The sequence below is a fragment of the Eucalyptus grandis genome, chromosome 8 (assembly GCF_016545825.1).
Source record: "Eucalyptus grandis isolate ANBG69807.140 chromosome 8, ASM1654582v1, whole genome shotgun sequence".
Classification (NCBI taxonomy): domain Eukaryota; kingdom Viridiplantae; phylum Streptophyta; class Magnoliopsida; order Myrtales; family Myrtaceae; genus Eucalyptus; species Eucalyptus grandis.
Genome location: NC_052619.1, coordinates 16,076,681 through 16,096,252, shown reverse-complemented (window position 1 = coordinate 16,096,252; position 19,572 = coordinate 16,076,681). Strand labels below are relative to the sequence as shown.

The window sequence follows — 19,572 nt, the reverse complement described above, 5'->3', positions numbered from 1 at the left end:
AACTGATTTTGAGATGGGTGGGGGTGAAGGGTCATTTGGTGCCCCCACTCCAAGCAAATCGAAGTGTGTATGGAGATGTTGTGTCGACCCTATTTTCAAGTGTCATGTTCAAATACTCCCGCATACTCAATTTAAAATTAGCGAGTGCTGAGGATGGCGAGGACTCTCTTGGCACCCCGTGAGGGGGTTGACTCACTGCAATTGGCGTCTCTAAAGTAGAATGTGCTAATTTATACAAGTCAACTTTGGATTTGGTGTTCATGTCCTTAAATTACCATCATGCCTTCCCATCTAATCTAAATCTAGATAAAAAAAAAAAAATCAAGAAAGTAGTAAAAATAGGAAACCCGTTCATCAACTTCTGTGCAGTTCTGGTGAAATCTGATCTCTTTTGGTAATCACTATACAATTGACAAAATAAATTTTGTCTTTCTTTGCTACACACCGTGTGCGCACCAATACGAGTAAAAATGAAACATTTAGCATGGTCGACAAATCCATGGCAGACATTGAAAAAGAAATTGAAAGAGAAACAAATTCAGTGCAACTTTAAATACTTTTCAACTAATTTATCTATTTTATATAATTAATAAGTCCAGGATCGTGAGAATATCCATCCTCGTGCTCATCACCTATCGCTTAATTTTGCCTCTATGATTGCGACTTGGCGAGATAGTCGGCAAAGTTTTGCCACATTGCTGGTATTTGATCTAGAGAGTTCTCCTGTGCTCGCCACGTGTCGCTTTAATTTGAGTCTCTGTGGTGTGGACTGTGGTCACATAGCAGGACGCATGAAATAGTTTTGTCGCGTTGCCACGTTTGACTAGTATGAATTGGCTTATTTAATTGTCACCTGAAACTTCCATTTTCAATTTTATTAAATTTTAATTTTAATAAAAGAAGATGAAGAGAGAGATTTATTTGTTTGTGATCCGATGGGAAACGTTAAGAAGTTTTTTACGGTGACGGTGGATACTATGTCAATTTGAAAGCGAAAGTATCTCAAATATATTTTTCATGTCTATCTCTAACCGGACTTAAATTGGAAAAGTCAAATAGAGATACCATATATTTTTAAACTTTAAAAATAAAGTATCTTGAAATATATAATATATCAATTATGTTTACTTAGATTGCATTTGATCGACCGTATAAAAATCATATTAGGATATGTTTTATTCTATCAGATTTTGGTAGTTGTCTAGAATAGGATAAAGTTAGATATAGAGGGAATATAGCCCGTATAAAAAAAATCTGAGGAGTAAGATAAGATTGGATAAGATTTCTTTTATTTGAAACTTGAAACAAAGATTTCTTTTATCCGAAACTTGAAACCCTACATTTTTCTTTTCTTTCTCCTCTGTTCACCCAAACAACTCCTCCATAACTAAAATATCGATGTCGAAGCCTTCTTCTCGGTAGCTCTCCGATTCACATCAAAAATTTATGGAAGCGACGGATTTGTGAAGGTAAATAATCATGCTCTCTCTCTTATTAATACAAATTCAATCTTGAGGTAGTATTTCACTTCACATATATGATTATTAGATGCCATACGTGTGGTATATATTTGCCTCAGCTCATGCATTGAATTCATAAGTATTAAAATATAGAAATGTTGTTTCCCAAATATAGTTTCTTTTGATTTAAGCCTTCCTAATAGATAGACGATAACATCTATGAAAATAAAATTCAACTTTTATCTTGAGATCTTAAAATTGAAGAAACTATTTGATATGGTATATTTTTTTAAATGCCTAATTGATCCATCTAAATATATATTTAATAAAAAGTTAAATCCTATTACACGGGTAAAATTCATAACTTGAAGCATCCCGATTTTGATAATCATATAAATACATAATCATGCACTAAATGTAAAAATTTAATTAAAATATTGTAAAGAGTAGCTTATTAAATACTTTTTTTTTACTTAATATTCCCTAAGTTCATATATTACAATGACATTAACTTACGAAAAGTAATGAAAAGAAATGTTTAAATTATGGCTTGAAAAATGCAAGAAATTCTCCTGAGGTTTTCCTTCTTTTAGAATAAGGGTAATCAACTTCGACTATGGTGAATTTTCTTTTCGTTGAATGAATTTGAACCATGCAAGGAGGTCTCCTTATTACATCGTCTCGACCAGCATTGGGTTACGAAGTACATCGACGCATTCGCATAATTGTTCATATATTCTTAGAACTTAAAATAATGTTTTACCATAAATAAATTTAAATAAAAGGTGGGATTTGCTTGCCCTTATATTTGTCGAGCTCTAACGCCATGCAAAGTTTGAGCTCCTATTACATGGCACAAAAAGTCTCAGAGTTTATATATACATCGTCAAAGAAATAATCATAACTTTCCTGCAAATTAACTTTTTTTCAAATGGTTCCCATTAAATTGGGCATTGACTTATTGATCATCCACACCTTCCCCGTTGGACTATCTCGGCTGCGTTATAAATTGTCACTCATGTGACTTGACAACTTCTCACCTAAAACACTAACCTATATCAGTCTCGATTGACTATGGACTTCATTCTTTAAAAAATTCCTAATATTATTTCCAACTCCAATTCCATCTTGATTTTTTTTTCTGTTAAAAAATACCTACTTTCACTCAAACACCATGATTTGCCGGCGTGTCCAAAAACCATCACCGATTTCTCTTCACAAGCATCAATATAAGGACCACTTGAAGTTTCAATATAGGAATTCGCATTTTCATTAACACCTCAACTTTTGTATAGAGTAACGGCAACTTCCCAACGCCGATAATTACGAGATCAGTGGCGACTTTTGGACGGAAGGTTAATAAGGGTAGAACTGAAATTAGAACGGGAGTACGTGAAAGTTAGAGTCAAAATTGAGATTGGACATAAAAATGAGATTTTTAAAGTCAAGGGTGGGGGCAAAAAGGCTGCGTTTTGGACCGGTCACGCCGGACCCAGACTGACCAAAAACGGCCGGCCTTGGCCGACGCGAACAGCGACCACCGTTGGTGCCTTCGCAATAAAAACCTAAAGTCCTTCCTCTCTCTCTCTCTCGCTCTCTCCGTTGCTTGTGCGAGAGTGTGCGTGGCGAGTGTGCGTGGGAGAGGGAGAGGGAGAGAGAGAGAGAGATTCGACCAGTGAGTCGAGGAGTAACCGCAGGATGGTCTTTCTTACAAGACCCAGAATTCGATTCTTGTCGCCTCGGTAATCCCACCGTCTTATCTACCCCCCCCCGCGGCGCGGCACCGATTCCTTCCGTGGAAATGGGCGCCGGTTCTTGACGACAGCGGCTCGGGAGAAATTCCTCATCTGGGTAAGCCGCCTACGCGGGGATTGATCTGCGGGGGGGCAATTCGCGGAAGGTCGGGTCGCGGCGCGTTAGGTGACGCGAGCGGAAATCTGGGTTTCTTCTTGTTAGGTCTTCCCGAGGGGGTGGTTGTTGTTGCTAGAGTTTTTTGGGGCGTTTTAGATCTGGGCGCTGAGGGGGTGCTGCCCAATTTCTGATTTTGCTCGTGGGGTTGTTATCAGTTAGAGTGTGTTGCTGATTGCGACACGTGGAGGAGGAGAGGAGAGGAGAGGGTGGTGTCTGTGCCCCTTATCAGTTCTATATTCATGTGCTTTTCGCTCGGGTTAGTTACATCACTGGATCTTCTGGGTGTTCTTGCTGGGTGGCTTTTGGGTGATGTGAGGAGATGGAACTGAGAATGGGCGGTGGCTGGGTAGGCGGGAGGCGCTCGGGGTGTTGAAATTTGGTGTCTTTCGGCGAGAATTGGTCATTTTAAGAGGTTGTGGGATCGCGAGGGTTACGGATATGGCGTCGTTCAAGAGCATTATTCAGGACGTGAAGGATGAGATTGGGAACATCTCTAGGAAAGGGTTTGACCATGTGAAGTTTGGGTACGGGCTGAGGTCACGCTCACACCGGGTTGTGCAGGACAGTTCGGTGGTGGTTGACGCGTTGAAGCAGAGTTGTTGGGCGAGCATGCCGCCTGAGCTCTTGAGGGACGTGTTGATGAGGATAGAGAAGTCGGAGAGCACGTGGCCCCCGAGGAAAAATGTGGTTGCTTGTGCTGGTGTTTGTAGGAACTGGAGGGAGATCATGAAGGAAATTGTGAAAACACCGGAGGTGTCTGGCAAGTTGACATTTCCAATTTCCTTGAAGCAGGTCTGTCATAGCAGTTCTCATATTGCTTCTTTAACTGTAGTGTTCGAGCTTTCAATTATACATTCGCTTGGACCTTTACCTCATGTTCAGCATTACTCAATGATACGTGTCCTCTCTAGATAGTAGATGCGGGCTGAATTAGCCAGTGGCCCTGATGCAAGCAACACAAGAGGAGATAGTGCAGAAAGAATTTGCTTTTCCATAAAGAACGCAGAAATAATGTGCTAGTGTGAGAAGAAAGAATTCCTTCCGTCCGTCTTCTAACTTTTCCAAATGTATCTGCTTTTTCTTCCTGATGGCTTTCTCATGTCCTGCAAATTGGGTCAGGATTGTGTTTGGACGTTGATTTAAGTCATTTGGTTAGCACTGATATATGGTACCCTCATTTCTTTAACTTATCCAGGGACATTGCCTTGATTTATTCTTAGAGTACTTAAGGATGAATTTCACGTTGTGAATCATAGTCACTGAATGGAATGGGAAGGAAGTTAATTATGGTGCTTCAGGACACTATGTCTAATCTAACGTCTCTGCCCTTCAATCTTGCTTTTCTCCATGTTCATATCACCTACAGTGGTTTTTGATGGATTAAGTCTTCTTTTTGATGAGCAGAGTTTCCTTCAGTTTATTTGTAATTGGAATCTCGATAATCTGATGAAATTTCTTTGGTACTTTGGTCTGTAATTGTTTTATGGTTGTAATTGCGATGATTTATATGCAAAGGTTATTGACTCTTAAAATGTAATCAGCAAGCACTTAAATAGATTATTTGTTGGCCAATGTATACCAAGTGATTTCTTCTATTTCAATGCCTTGGGAAGACTAGATGATAAAGTAGTAACTTCTATCGACAGCAAGTTCTTCAAGCTCAAGCTTCATAAATATCTCGTCACATGCATCACAACTACATATGTTGTATGATGCCTAGGTGTTATATTAGTAGTAATGCTGGGAAGCTAATGGTTCTTGAGCTGTTTTTATCAAGGAAAATGAATGTCGACATGTTTATTATCATTAACTCATAATCTTTGGATAAATGTGCAGCCTGGTCCAAGGGACTCCCTTCTTCAGTGTTATATTAAACGCAATCGCAGCAACCAAACATATTATCTCTACCTCAGCTTAGATCAAGGTGAGAACAGGACAACCTATTTTTCCTCTTCTTTTGCTCCTTATATTACTTTACTTTTGAAATACCAGAGCATCCTTTTGCTCTTACTCAGGGCATTTAGTTCTGGACCATGAAATTAGCCTCTCAAGTTGGTCTAGGTTTTCTATGAAGTTTTAGCTGTTAGATGTCTGTATTATGCTACAAGACATGTGAGGATTCTCATTGTTTCCTCTTTAAGGGAAAAGTTTGTAAGGCTCTGTGAATGCACTATCTTTGCAGCTTTAAATGAAGATGGCAAATTTCTTCTCGCTGCACGTAAGCTCCGGCGCCCTACTTGCACAGACTACATCATCTCTTTAAATCCCGATGACATGTCCAAAGGGAGTAGCACATATATTGGAAAATTAAGGTACTTACCGAAGTTTTGCTCATGCTGTATGGTCATACTGCTTATGTTAAACCCCTTGTATTATTTAATGATAGGTCAAACTTTCTGGGCACAAAGTTCACAGCCTTTGATGCACAGCCTCCAAGTGCTGGCTCCAGAGTCATGAAAAGCCGGTCGACCAGGCTAGTGAACTTTAAGCAAGTCTCCCCGAAAGTTCCCGCTGGAAATTACCCTGCAGTGCACATATCTTATGAGTTGAATGTCTTGGGATCAAGGTAGGAAAACTGACTCATTCCAATTTACCACCAACAAAAAAGAACGATTTTAAGAATGGTGAATTCTAGAGTCTCAGCTAACTGTTTCTTTCTGCATTTTATTTGTCTTGGGTGTGGAAAGCAGGGGACCGAGAAGAATGCAATGTGTCTTGGACGCCATACCTGCCTCTTCAATTGAGCCAGGAGGAGTTGCCCCGACACAGACTGAATTTATGTCCAGCACTCTCGACACATTTCCCTCATTCTCTTTTTTCAGATCTAAATCGACGCGCGTAGAGAACCTTGAGTCTGGGAGACCAATGTCTGCTCCAAAAGATGGGATGCTGGTATTGAAGAACAAGTCTCCGAGGTGGCACGAGCAACTCCAGTGCTGGTGCCTAAATTTTCATGGACGGGTTACTGTTGCTTCAGTGAAGAACTTCCAGTTGGTGGCTTCTCCAGAACAAGGAGTCGCCGGTACAGAGCATGAGAACGTTATCCTCCAGTTTGGAAAAGTGGGGAAGGATGTATTCACAATGGATTATCAATATCCTATCTCAGCTTTCCAATCATTTGCCATATGTCTCAGCAGTTTCGACACTCGAATTGCTTGTGAATAGTTGACTGCCAGGTACTGATCTCTCCATTGTTATGCAGGCTACTACTGGTTAATTTGATAGTAATGATAAGCAATTCTTTTCCAATTTTAATGAACTTCTGTTTGGCAATTTTAATGTTGCAAACTAATGGTTGTATCTCAAGTCATCATGTAGATATCACATTTTATTGTTCGTTATACTTTCTGGGTTTTTATCTTCATGAGAATGTTACATATAGGATATCTTATCACATCATGGTCGAGCTCTCAAGCTCTATGTTCTTGCATAACACCCTGAATGGTACATGCGGTGATTTTGTCTAGTTTCAGTCTTTCAGCATTTCCATCTGGCATTCTTTGAGAACAGTTGCTTTTCTTTGGTTAATAGCCACTAGCTTAACCTTATCGATAGATAAAGGCTTAGATGCAAAACCAAACAGTATATATGGTGCCTGTTTGCTATCTTATTGTGCTGTTGCTCATTCTTTGGTTTCATTTGAACTAACTGCAATTTCTAATTTTTCCTTCCTGGGAGGTTTTTCTAGGCAGAGAAAAGGGTCTCTGGGAAGGCATAGAGGTTTAACGTGTTTCTGGGAGCATTCTGATCAAGGGATTTTGCCAGAGCTCGGTAGCACCTTTTTTTTTTCTTTTGAAGTTTACCCTGACTCGTCTGGTTTTCCTATTGATTTTTCATTGTATATATGTGCTTTTGCAGCTGAGAGACATTTGTGTGTATGAGTTTGGTTTCTTGTGCTTTTGACTAGTGTATTCGAATTCTTTGGTGAATGATTGCTGAGAGATGCCTAGTCAGTTTGCTGACAGCTTTGAAAGAAGCCAATGCCAAAATCGAACTTGTTCGTGTGCTTACTTGATTGACTTTTCTGAAATGAAGAGTTATGATATAAGTCAATATATATGTTGCGTGAGGCCGGTAAATAATGATGTTTGAACCTTCGGGCTTTTGCCTATGAACTCAAAAAATTCAGAGGATGCACTTTGGGGATGGTGACTTGAACTACTCTTCAGAAGCTTTTAGGTATGCCAGTGAGAAATGCAGAACAATGTTCAGAGCATCAATGTTCAGAGCACTTACCACTTTGATCATCCATCTCCACAGTGAAGAAATCACGGCATGTTTTTCAGTTTGACTGTGAGTTACTTGAGCAGAGTCCGGTGAAATTCATACCATGCCAAAGTTTGTAAGAATATATTCCCCCTAAAAGGAGTATCTCCTGTTATGTTAAAAACACTCGAACCCCTTCCATTTTGGACTTCATACTAATTTATATCGGCTTTAGAACTTTCATGATATTAACCCTTAGCAACAGCGAAGTTCGTGAACTGAACAGGGCATCTTAGTACGGGACGCTGCACATGGCACAAGTTCACGAAAGTCCAGTCATACCTGACCCAGGTTCAGTAAAATTTGGCTGACGTTAGCCGACACGACATAGAGTATCGACCAGTGAGTTTAGAGTAACGGAAAAATGGTTTCAATTACAAGACCCGGAAATTGATTCTTGTCGTTTTGGTAATCTATTGTCTCTCGGGCGATTTCGTCCGTGACAATGGCCCTGAGATCTTGACAGCGCCCTGGATATCCTCATCTGGGTATCTGACCAAATCAACCCTGCTTTATTCTGTTCCGAGCCAAATGGTGCAGTCTATCCCCGACTCTCTCGTGGTGAATTTGGGGATTGATCTGTGGGGGCAGTTGCGGAAGATCCAAGCCAATATCATTGCTGATTCTGACACGTGGAGTAGGAGAGATGCGTGCGCCCTTATCAGTGCTATATTCACGTGCTCATAGCTTGGGTTGGTTACATCACGGGGTCAACAAGTTTCATTGCTTTGGTTCTTCTTGGTGTTCTCGCCGGGGTGGTTTTTTGGATTGATGTGAAGGAATGGAACTGAGAATGGCGTTTGCTTTGTAGTGGGAGGGAATCGAGTTTATCAAAATTCATGTCTTTATACACGAAAGGTCAAAAGCATCGCTCAGGACATGAAGGACGAGACTAGGAACGTCTATAGGAAGTACGGGCTGAGATCATGCTCGCATCGGGTTGTTCAGGACAGGTTGGGGGTAGTCGATGCATTAGAGCAGAGTTGTTGGGTGAGCGTGCCGCCCGAGTTCTTGAGGGACGCATTGATGAGGATAGAGGGGTCGGAAAGGACATGGCCTTGGAGGCGAAATGTGGTTGCTTGTGCCGGCGTTTGCCGGAACTTGAGGAGCTCTATGTTCTTGCATCCCACCCTGAAGTGTACATGAGTGATTTTGCCTCGTTTCAGTCTTTCAGCTTTTCCATCCGGCATTCATTGAGAACGTTTGCTTTTCTTTGGTTAATAGCTACTAGCTCTACCTGTATTGATAAAGAAAGGCTTAAAAGGAATGGCATATATGGTCCCTGTTTGCCATCTTACGATGTTGTTGCTCCAGCTTTTGGGTTCATTTAAACTGACTTAAATTTCTATTTTTCCCTTCCTTGGAGGTTTTTCTAGGCAGGGACAGGGATTTCTTGCAAGGCATAGCGTTTGAACGTGTTTCCGGGGAGCATTCTGATCAAGGATTTAGCCAGAACTCGGTAGCACCTTTTTTTTTTTTGGTTTCTTCTTTTTGGAAGTTTACCCCGCCTTGTCTGGTTTTCCTATTGATTTTTCATTGTATACATGTGCTTTTGCAGCTGGAGAGCATTTGTGTGTATGAGTCTGGTTGCTTGTGCTTTTGACTAATGTATCCGGATTCTTTGGGAATAATTGCTGAGGGGTGCCTACTCAGTTTGCTGACAGCTTTGGAAGAAGCCAATGCTGAAATTGAACTTTTCGTGTGCTTACTCAATCAATTATTCTGAAATGAAGAGTTATGATATAAGTCAATACAGGTTGCGTGAGGCCGGTCAATAATGATGTTTGAACCTTTGGGCTATTGCCTATGAACTCCAAAAATTTGGACGATGCACTTTGGCGATGCTGACTTGACCTACTCTACATAAGGTTTTAGGTCAACCAGTAAGAAATGCAGAACAATGTTCAGATCATTTTGATCATCCACCTTCCACAGGCATGTTTTTCGGTTTGACTGAGTTAGGTCAGGTGAAATTTATACAATGCCGAGTTTGCATAAACTATTCCCCCTAAAGGAGTATCTCCTAGGAATGTTAACGATACTCAACCCCTTCCATATTGAACTTCATACTAACTATGAAATTCCTGAACTGAACGGGGAATCTTAGTACTAAGGTCTCTCAACAAGCTTGTCCAATTGTCTAATGCATTGATGAGATGACTACTTTGTCAATCTTGCAGATCATGCAATTCGCATAGAAGGGGAATGGTGAGTCATAATCATCAGTACCTTGGGAAATTGGAAATGGTTCATAGACATTCCAAAAACATTTAGTGCGCTAATGTGAAGCACAAACAGAAAGAATGGAAAACAGACAGTTTATTATTGATGATATAGAAGTGAAAAGCGGAGAAATAGATAGGTAAATTAGCGCATGCAACGGTGTTGGATCAAAACATCTCCGGATCAGTAGCCTGGAGGACCTCCAGGACCGGGAGGGCCATACCCGCGCGGCCCGCCGAAGCAATCTTGCAGCAGCCAGCAACAGCACAAGCAGTACATGCTGCACACGACCAAAGAGTCATTAACAGAAATTCTAGTGTCGTTGCCATCAGTTTTCTAGCAAAAGGTGTACTGCAAGTCCTATATGCTCTTCTTGAACTACGAACATGTTTGAATTCTACTTTTGTCAAGATAAAATCAACAGGACAACACATATTTCAATCGCATAAGATAGATTCGGCCAAAAAGAAAACTACACGTCCATAAGAAGCTTCAACTGTACTGGATATGGTAGATCAAGCAAAAGGAAGACAATGCTCACCAAGAAGATACCATGCTGCATATGCCATTAAAGAACCCACCGAAGAAGCCTCCAGGTCCGAAGAAGCCACCGCCAGGTCCCCATGGACCTCCGAATCCCATCCCCGGACCCCACGGTCCCCGGGGCCAGGACCCCATCCGGGTCCACCGAAACCCGGACCTCCGAAACCAGGTCCACCGAACCCTGGTCCTCCTGGCCCGCCGAAACCGGGTCCTCCTCCAGGCCCGCCGAAACCCCCTCCTCCAGGCCCGCCGGGTCCTCCAGGTCCCATTCTATCGCCGGAAAACAGATGAAGATCAGACACCAGTGGTATTTGGTGCACTGACCGATCACCGGAGAGAATCGCAAGCGAGCTCAAGCAGCAAACTGCACAAAGAGGAAAATATGAAGATGGGTATGTGCAGATGATGACAATATAACGACTTAAGACAGGGCTCTTCAGGTGTGAGATCTGAATACGTGAGCGGATGAGGCAGTTTCCTTAGTGTCAAAGCATCTCGCTTTCGTTTTTGAATCGCGGTGGCTCACGAAAATGTCGACCAAACTTCTCAAAGAACACGACCTACTATTCAAAGCAGGGCAGTTGTCCTCTCCTCGTCGACGTCCATACCAACCAGTCAAAGCCTCAACTTCAATACTGTTGGAACGTGAATTTGATCAAGATAAGTAACCACTCACAATGACTCTCAAAAGGGTAAACTGAGAGCTGTCAATCGATGACAATCTTTATGTTGTTCAGACAAACACAAACACGACACTACACGTATAAACTGGAAACATTAGGAATGGCACGTTCTGACCAATCTTTGACAAGAACTCTTTGTGATTGGATTGAAACAATTTCCTAACGACATGGCATGACACGAATGACCAGCACTTATTATGATTGCAGGGTATGAATCGCTAAACCTCGTTTGGCTGATCTTTCACTGGTACTTATAGCATGTATATTAACATCTGCAATCATCCATCTCTGGATAATTAAAGCTGCTCAAATCAATTCACAGCTGGGCTACCTCTCTGTCATGTTTAGTATGTCTACTTAATAATGTAACAATCACATATCAGGGACATACTATAGGAGTATTTCTCTTCTGTGATGCCACAGGGGCCCTTACACTATTCAGCAAATGCATATATTCCCCACTTATTTTGGCAAGTGTGCTGATCGATTGTATTTCGAAAATTCAAATGAGAGAATGAGCTGAATCTTGACATTATATACGGACTACAAAACAGAATATGATGCCAGAAGAATATGCTATGGTCGTGCCAGAATCCTTCTATACAACTCAAGCGTTGGGTCAAGCTATTGATTTTTCTTTTTTCTGTTATAACTTCCTGTGATCGTAATCAATTGCCAAACTTATACGAGGCTTATCTAACTACGAGCTCACGTGTGACCTCACAAAACAAGGATGAATGTTATGGCTGCGGTTGGCTCATGTATATACTATGGATGTTTTGGTCTAGTTCATTCACAAGCCCGCATAATGGGGGTGAATTTCCAAGATAAACATATACATATGTTCCCTAATGATGCCAGCCCCTTTTGGATGTGCTAATGAACTAGTTAGAGAAAAAAGATGTCTGACCATGGAAAAACAATCATTTAGAGGCCGAAGTACATGATAACAGCGACACCGGTGTACAAAAATCATATAGATTTGAACTGTCATTAATTAAGACTCCATACCAAAAAATGTGGTAATTCAATTCTACAGGCAACCAAGATTCATCCCAGTAGCCACTCTTCCAACATGGAAGGGAGAGGTAAGAAATCTCACATTCCGAAAAGACGTGTGGTTTCAATTCAATTTCCCTTCTTAGGAGGATGGGGTGGGGACGTGTAAGTTTCGGAGCTGGCAAAAAAGTAATCGCCAACCAACTTGGCAGCGAGAAACAGAGACAAAGCGACGCCATTGGTCCATAATGATCTTCATACATAAGTACAGTCGCAAACGACGAGCTTTGGTGATTATCCAGTATGTATAGCACCAGACTCCCCCGTGTTAGGCCAAAACCCAGTGAACACCCAATTAATTAATGGATATGTTGAAGCTGCCATTTCATATTAGAAGAAAATGTACAAGCTTTCATTACATACAGAGATCAAAGAATATGCCATTTCAGGTTGTACTTTCTGAAAAGGCCAGAAGAAGTCCAGAAACCATGGCCATATCCCTCGTTCAAGCAAAGACCGCTCGTGTAGAAACCAAAGAAAAAGAGAAGGGGATGACAAAATCCCCATTGAATGAGCAACCCAAGCACTAATTTGAGCCTTGCATGCTCTGCAAAAGATGCTCGATTCTGTACTTCATAACGGGTTGACCGGACCGTGTCTTCTTGAACATCTTCACTCTTTCTGCCTTCCTCCGAGCCTCAGCTTTCTCCCTCTCTTCTTTCTTTGCTTGTGCAACCACCTCCCTCTCCTTTCTTGCTATCTCTTCCTCCTCACGCTTCTTCTCGTATAGCTCCCTCAGACTATTTGAACCTCTCTTCTCGTTCTTATTTCTCTTCTTAGATTTGTCCATTTCCTTTGTGTCCTGCAAAAAACATCAACATTAGTGTATAAGCTTGAGGTATTCAAAGTGGGAATAAATATCTGTGCCCTCGACGACAGAAAGAAAAAGAAATTTCTCAAACCTAACGTGCATAAAATCACAGAGTTCACCTTAAATTTCAGGAAAAAAGGTTGAAAGAATTACTCCGCATGCACATACTCAAATATCAGAAAAAATGCAAGTGAAGAGTAGAAAGTTTAGATGAGATCTACAAAGTAAAACAATCACATGCAAAAATAGATTTGTTTGATTAAAAGGTCATAAGGATACGGAGTGATTAGGAAACTAAAAATATTGCATATGGATATAATCATGGAAGTATTCAAAGCAGGAGTGAATCTTTGTAAACCTCGACGACAGAGAGGAAAAGAAATTTCTCAAACCTAACGTGCATAAATCGTAGAGTTCACCTTAAATTTCAGGAAAAAGTTTGGGAGAATTACACCACACGCACACACTCAAATATCAGAAAAAATTGCAAGTGAAATGCAGAAAGTTTAGATGAGATCTACAAAGCAAAACAATCACATGCAAAAGAGAGCAGTTTGATTAAAAAGGTCATAAGGATACGAAGTGATTAGGAAACTAAAAATATTGCATATGGTTATAATCATAGGGTGTTATGCTTAGTCTGCCTTTTTTAATAAACATGAATGCCTGTTACAACTTGTTGGTTTTTTTCATTAAACAAGGTTTACTTTTTATGCTGCTACATCTTTTCTTATGAGTAAACCATAATATAATTTATTCTTATGAAGTAGAATAAGGACAAAATAATCATAGAGATATGATTAGATTCTTTCCATTCTTCTCTCTTCTTCAATCATACATGAAATGGCCAAATTCCCTTTATTTCCTTTCTTTCATAAGCATCCAAACACCAATAAATCAATTTTTTCCTTTTCTTTCTTTTCTCTCCTGAGGTGATTGTCCAAGTCCTTTCCATTCCCTCCTAATCACTCCATCCAAACTGAGTGAATATGATGAATCAAGCTTTTGACCATCAGATGATGAGAAATAAATATTTGAGTTACTGTTGCTCATGAAATTATTAAATCCTCTCAACTGAGATACTGCAAAAGAAGTCGGTCTTACAGAATCACTCTGGAAATGGATACTCCCTAATCATAATCTCAACCATCATCAAGGCAGAACCACACGATATTTAAAAGAGAATTGCAGGTAAAACTGTAACTATGCAACCATAAGAAAAATAAAGTATATTTAGATTTACCACAGAAGGAGATGTGCATACAACATATCCTTTACCAAATGTCAACCAGATGGATAGTCAATTCTCATGACAGAAAGCAGACATGACAAATAACTAAATTGTCAAATGCGACAACAAACCTCTGAAGGTTTCACGGCCGATGGATCATTTGGCTCACTTAAATGCTTTAGGGATTTCTTGTACTTGCTGATATACTTGGCATTCTTGTAGAACTCCCTCTTCTTTTCTGTTAATGATGAAATTTATCAGCTCATGAGATTAAAAAACAAACACTTTAAAGAAGCATGAAGTTGCAGACAACAGTCAACATCCATATAATGATAAAAGAAAGTCTTGCTCTGATCCTACACAATAAAGAGAAGCAACAAGTCAAGGGGGAAAAACAAAATGAAGAACCTATATTAAACAAGAACAAGTAAAAGGATGTACATGAGGATGAAGCAACAAAATTCCTAAATTCAAAAGTAGGTCACAAAGAGACAAGTCGGTTATCACTGATCCCTTATCACAGTTATCAAATTGCCAAAAGCTGGCCAGCAGAAGCTGATGATGCATCGAGCTGGTCATAGGTCACTCGAGTCAACAAATCGTATAAGCATACTAAAAGAAACATTGATTTCGAGAGATGTTGGAAGGTAATAAACCCAAGATGTTTGTTAGAAGATGAAAGAGAAATATTCAGATTAGCCTCCCGCAATGAGCCAAAACCTTGGCAAATCGCAATCTTAAAAGACGATAAAAAAGCAACCTCCTTGCTCAACCTCTATCACCTTAACCCCTAGAACTTTGAAAAATTCATCTCACCAGCCCTTCCTTCACTTATAACAAGAAAGGAACTGCAGGAAAAAAGTCAGTTCTTGTCTGTGAGAAGCCTTACGCTAACCACATTAGAAATCTCAATTGTAAGTACTAAATAGATCAGCCTTAGCCTTTTATTGCTCAGGTCCTCATAGTCTTAATTATAACTCAAATGATTAGAAATGTAAACAGAAACGGGATGCCTTAGCAGCCACCTCCTTCATGAAGCAACAGTTAAAAATCAGATGGACATTGATATCCAGTGACATAAGCTTGAGTGATCATGACAACCACAAGCTGTGTGTTTAGAGAGACAAGAATTCAAGCATTCACGTCATCATAAAAGAAAACTAAGGTTTTTAAAATCGAGCTCATTCACAAAGTGAGGCTGTCTCAATTGTCTGAACACAACCAATAGATCAAATTTTGATTGCCCTTCCGCACAGAACAGATAGACAGACACCCTGGAAAATATTCTAGCACACTAGATCTCGCCAGGCCAAAACCATCACAATAACAAAATCCTATCAAGGAGCTATAGTAACAATATCGACCTGGACCTACCCGCTTGCGCACCACGCTGGCATTTCATTTTTACAGCGCCTTGATCAATCGAGAGTCACAAAATCCTCATTGAATAAGCTCATAGCGACCCAGTGAGCAATTCACTCCCCACCAAAAAAACTCCGCTTTCGATTTCTCAAACGACCAAAAAAAAAACGCAACTTTCGCAGTTGCACCTCACACCCACCAACCATAATCACCTCCATTCTAACACAACCGCTAGAAAAGAGAGAGAGAGAGACACACACACACACATCACCCCATTCAACTAAAACAACCGCCGGAAATTCATCAAACACAGAGCGTGCGCACGTACTGATCAGAGCGGGGTTGTACTGGTTCCGGTTCGTGGTCGACTTTATGTTGGCAAAGGCCTCGAGGGAGAGGCCGCCGCCTCCCAGACGCGTCACGTTCTGCTTCTTCTTCTTCATCGCCGCCGCCTTGTTGCTGCTCCCCGCAGGCTTTGAGGAGCCACCGAAGAATCTACCGCCCTTTCCGCGGGGCTCTCCGTCCTTACCCGCCCGACCCTTCATCTTCGCCACGAATCACGGCGCGGACCAGCAGGAATTCCGACCGACGATCGCAAGGTTCAGGCGAAACAGAGCAGGTACTCTGTAAGAGAGAGAGAGAGAGAGAGAGAGAGAATTTGGAGCCCTAATTCACCCGGATTTCCTTTCCTCATGTCGCCTGTCGGGTTCCGGCCCAATGGGCCTCCGTTCTGATGACGTGGCGAAAAATTACCACTTGGAGCTGACGTGGCACACACCACATAGAAATGTATAAGAAAGAATGTTAAAAAGAGGAGTGGGGTAGAGAAGGGTGGCCTACAAACGAAGTTATGTTGATTGATCTTACTTAAACTGTCGCAATTAATATAAGCCACTACCTAGCAACTAAAACAAATGACATAAGTCACTTTCAAATTATGAAGAATGCGCTTCTCCAATTGATAGACTATCTATATTTAGTTACACATTCAAAGTTATGTATTCTCTAAGGATTCATTTGTTTTGTGAAAAATGAGCTATTTCCAAAAATATTTTCTTAAAAGTAATTTTTCAGGAAAATGATAATATTTTCTAATATTCGGTTAAAACCTAAAAATGTTTTGGAAAATATTTTCTAGTGTTCGATAAGAAAAATATTTTCTAAGACTTCACAAATTAGGCATGTGTCACGGTCAATAAGTTTCCGAAGATGAAGGACTGTGCTATGACGCGGAGGACCTCCCGCGCTCGCTTGGATTCCTAATAAGTCTTATTCCAAAAATTTTCAAGAGCGGGCGAAACTGTCATTGAGCCGTATTCTAAAAGTCTCTAGCTTTATTTATGTTAGTAGATGGGAGTTGACATTAATGTTGGTAGATGAGGCGGTGTAATCTCGTTCGCCAGATAAATTCTAAATTAACGGATGTAATATGAGGTCCTTGAGTATAAGAAGGGGTGCCCTCCTCCTTATTTGTAACCATCCAATCCTTTCAGTAATATAAAGCTCATTTCTTTCAAGATCTCCTCTCTCTAAACTTACTCTCTCTACCATTCGGGTAAAGCGAGAGAGTGTGTGATCGATTGAGTAAGGCTTGGTTTAGGTGATTCAAAAGTGCCTAAGTCGTCGCGCGATTACAATCCCAATCGATCGGCCCGTGACACATGCATCACTTACTGACCTATAAATCCATTAAATCTAAACTTGCCTTTAAAACCAAGGAAACTTGCTTCACATTTTTGTTCCCTCGTTGTCACCAAACGCGCTCATCTACTCTAAAAAATGTTTGTATGAATTTTAAACTTCTCTTGAAAATTTACAATCTTAAACAAAATAAAAAAGAAGCAAAAAAAAAAAGAAGCAAAGCATGTACAACCTTACAAGAATTTTCCAGTTTAATGGCTTGGTCTCCCATCGAGTATTCTCTGTTTTAATAAACAAAAGAGAAAAGAAACAAAGCATGTAGAACCCTTTGCTTGAACAATGTACAAGTACATGGTAGAGTAAATAAAGAAAATGATAATGAAGAGTGCAAGGGCTTTAAAAGTTGAATGTAAAGTCCACAGTAAAATCACTAGTCATAGAAATGCCAATACAAAACAACCTTATATCAAATTTCATTTCATGAAGTATTGACAATAACAATATAGAAAGAAAGAACACGAGTCTTTTGGTGGTAAAGCTCAATACAATATAGGGATACGTGTTATAAAGTCCTACAACTTATCACGAAAATGCATTTCAGTCCTAAAACTTGCAAAAAATGCATTTAAGTCCTAAAACTTGTCAAATTATTTCAAACGAGTCCTAAAATCAACGCTATTAGCTTTTTCCGTTAAAAATGCTGACGTGGCATTTTAAATAATTTTTTATTTTCAGGTGTATTTTTTAATTAATTTTTATCCATTTTTTAAAATTAGATTTAAAAACTAAAAAATTAAATTTATTCTTATCTTATTTTCAACAAAAACTAAAAAGAAAAGTTAAAAAATGTATTTTTAAAATTGTTAAAAAAAAAAAAAGTGTAGCTCCTCTCCCCCGGCGCCGTCGCCGCCCATCGCCAGAGGGGGCGGGCAACGGTCGCCGGCCCTAGGCGAGGTGGCCGGGCCTCACCGGCCCTAGGCGAGGTGCCCGATTTGGGCCCATCGGCCCTCGCGGGGAGTCATCGCGGCCTCATCGACCTCACTCGCGCCCCCTTGGGCGAAGTGAGTCGCTGGCCCTCATGGGGAGTCCTCGGCGACCATCGCCCGCCTTGGGTGGGCAACGATCGTGCCCGGCCCTCGCCGGAGCCACTGTTTTTTTTTTTTTTTTAATAAATTTATATATATATATATTAAATTTTTTGGTGAAAATAAGATAAAATGAATAAATTTGATTTTTTTAGTTTTTAAATCTATTTTTTTTTAAAATTGAATAAAAAATAATTAAAAATCCATGTGGAAAATAAAAAATATTTAAAATGCCACGTCGGCATTTTTAACGAAAAAGGCTAACGGCGTCGATTTTAGGACTTGTTTGAAACAATTTGACAAGTTTTATAACTTAAATGCACTTTTTGTAAGTTTTAGGACCGAAATGCATTTTCGTGACAAATTGTAGGACTTCTGGAACACTTATCCTACAATATATCATTTATGATGATCTCCTTTGCTTAAAAATTTTTCAATCCATACTTTGTGAAGATTTGCAATCTCCACCATGAATGCTTTTCCAATTTTTTCATTTTCAATTAAACGGTCAAAAACTAATCTAAGAGTAATTTCATCGTATCTGTCCACTTTCATCACCTCATTGTAGAGTTGAGAGTAATAGACTCGAGAGTGTTCGACATCACTTTGACCTCATGACTTAATTGCCGAGGCCATCTCTCTAAGTTGTGTTGAAAGTGCAACATACTTGTTATTATTATCGAAACATTTTCGCCTTTTGTGAGACGTCTTTTTTGAATGCACAGTAGAGGAAGATATTTTTGAGCTCTTCATTAACTCATTGAAGTCATCGTCTAAGTCGATAGGTGAGGAGCCAAGTTTTGTTGCATCGATGTCCCCAAATTGCTTAGCAAAGCTTCCGGTGGCCATACCTCTCCCAACCACCATAACCATCTCATCATACGTGTCAATCATCTTATTCAAATACTTTTCATGAGAAGGACGGACCTGTAAATACACAATATTCATTTAATTATTAGTTCCATAGCTAGATATGAAAATAAGCTATTAAGCAAACAACACTTAGGCTTCAAATTATGACAGAAACATGTTTGAAGCCCTTCATTTGTTTGTTCTTTTAGTCCTTTTCCCTTCACAATTATGCTTGAACAGAAATTGCATTGTCGATTTATCTTTGCAAGAGATGCAAGATCAAAACACGAGGCTCCAAAAATGCCTATCAATGTCAGAATTAGCAACTCATTTGCAACAATGTTATGAAGTGGAGTCATCAATGTGCTTTCCATACCAGCATAGATTGAGATCAAAATAGACCAGAAAGCATAAGAGTCTTGGGTAACACACTATTCCAATTCAT

At 40.1% G+C, this 19,572-nt stretch overlaps 3 protein-coding genes across 5 annotated transcripts; 1 reads left to right on the top strand and 2 right to left on the bottom strand.

Moving 5' to 3' along the window:
* Positions 1 to 3,015: 3,015 nt before the first annotated feature.
* LOC104456829 (tubby-like F-box protein 3) lies at positions 3,016 to 7,424 on the top strand. Of its 2 annotated transcripts, none has more exons than XM_010071691.3 (6): positions 3,016 to 4,163; positions 5,208 to 5,295; positions 5,554 to 5,683; positions 5,758 to 5,937; positions 6,062 to 6,547; positions 7,050 to 7,381. In XM_010071691.3, exons 1-5 carry the CDS (start codon positions 3,810 to 3,812, stop codon positions 6,534 to 6,536), a joined length of 1,227 nt encoding a protein of 408 aa, XP_010069993.2. In that variant the 5' UTR covers positions 3,016 to 3,809; the 3' UTR covers positions 6,537 to 6,547; positions 7,050 to 7,381. The 2 variants fall into 2 exon arrangements, with proteins under 2 accessions (XP_010069993.2, XP_010069992.2); XM_010071690.2 differs by having other exon boundaries at positions 3,022 to 4,163; positions 7,060 to 7,424.
* A 2,406-nt stretch (positions 7,425 to 9,830) lies between these two features.
* LOC104456828 (glycine-rich cell wall structural protein-like) lies at positions 9,831 to 11,021 on the bottom strand. Its single transcript, XM_010071688.3, has 3 exons — positions 10,861 to 11,021; positions 10,402 to 10,767; positions 9,831 to 10,140 (listed from the first exon to the last, which is right to left on the bottom strand). Exons 2-3 carry the CDS (start codon positions 10,670 to 10,672, stop codon positions 10,028 to 10,030), a joined length of 384 nt encoding a protein of 127 aa, XP_010069990.2. The 5' UTR covers positions 10,673 to 10,767; positions 10,861 to 11,021; the 3' UTR covers positions 9,831 to 10,027.
* Positions 11,022 to 12,413: 1,392 nt separating this feature from the next.
* On the bottom strand, positions 12,414 to 16,210 carry LOC104456827 (rRNA-processing protein FYV7). 2 transcript variants are annotated; one of them, XM_039298760.1, is made up of 3 exons: positions 15,878 to 16,210; positions 14,319 to 14,425; positions 12,414 to 12,938 (listed from the first exon to the last, which is right to left on the bottom strand). In XM_039298760.1, the coding sequence occupies exons 1-3, from the start codon at positions 16,092 to 16,094 to the stop codon at positions 12,672 to 12,674; spliced, it is 591 nt and encodes a 196-aa protein (XP_039154694.1). In that variant the 5' UTR covers positions 16,095 to 16,210; the 3' UTR covers positions 12,414 to 12,671. The 2 variants fall into 2 exon arrangements, with proteins under 2 accessions (XP_039154694.1, XP_010069988.2); XM_010071686.3 differs by having other exon boundaries at positions 12,414 to 12,947; positions 15,878 to 16,207.
* Between the last annotated feature and the right edge of the window lie 3,362 nt (positions 16,211 to 19,572).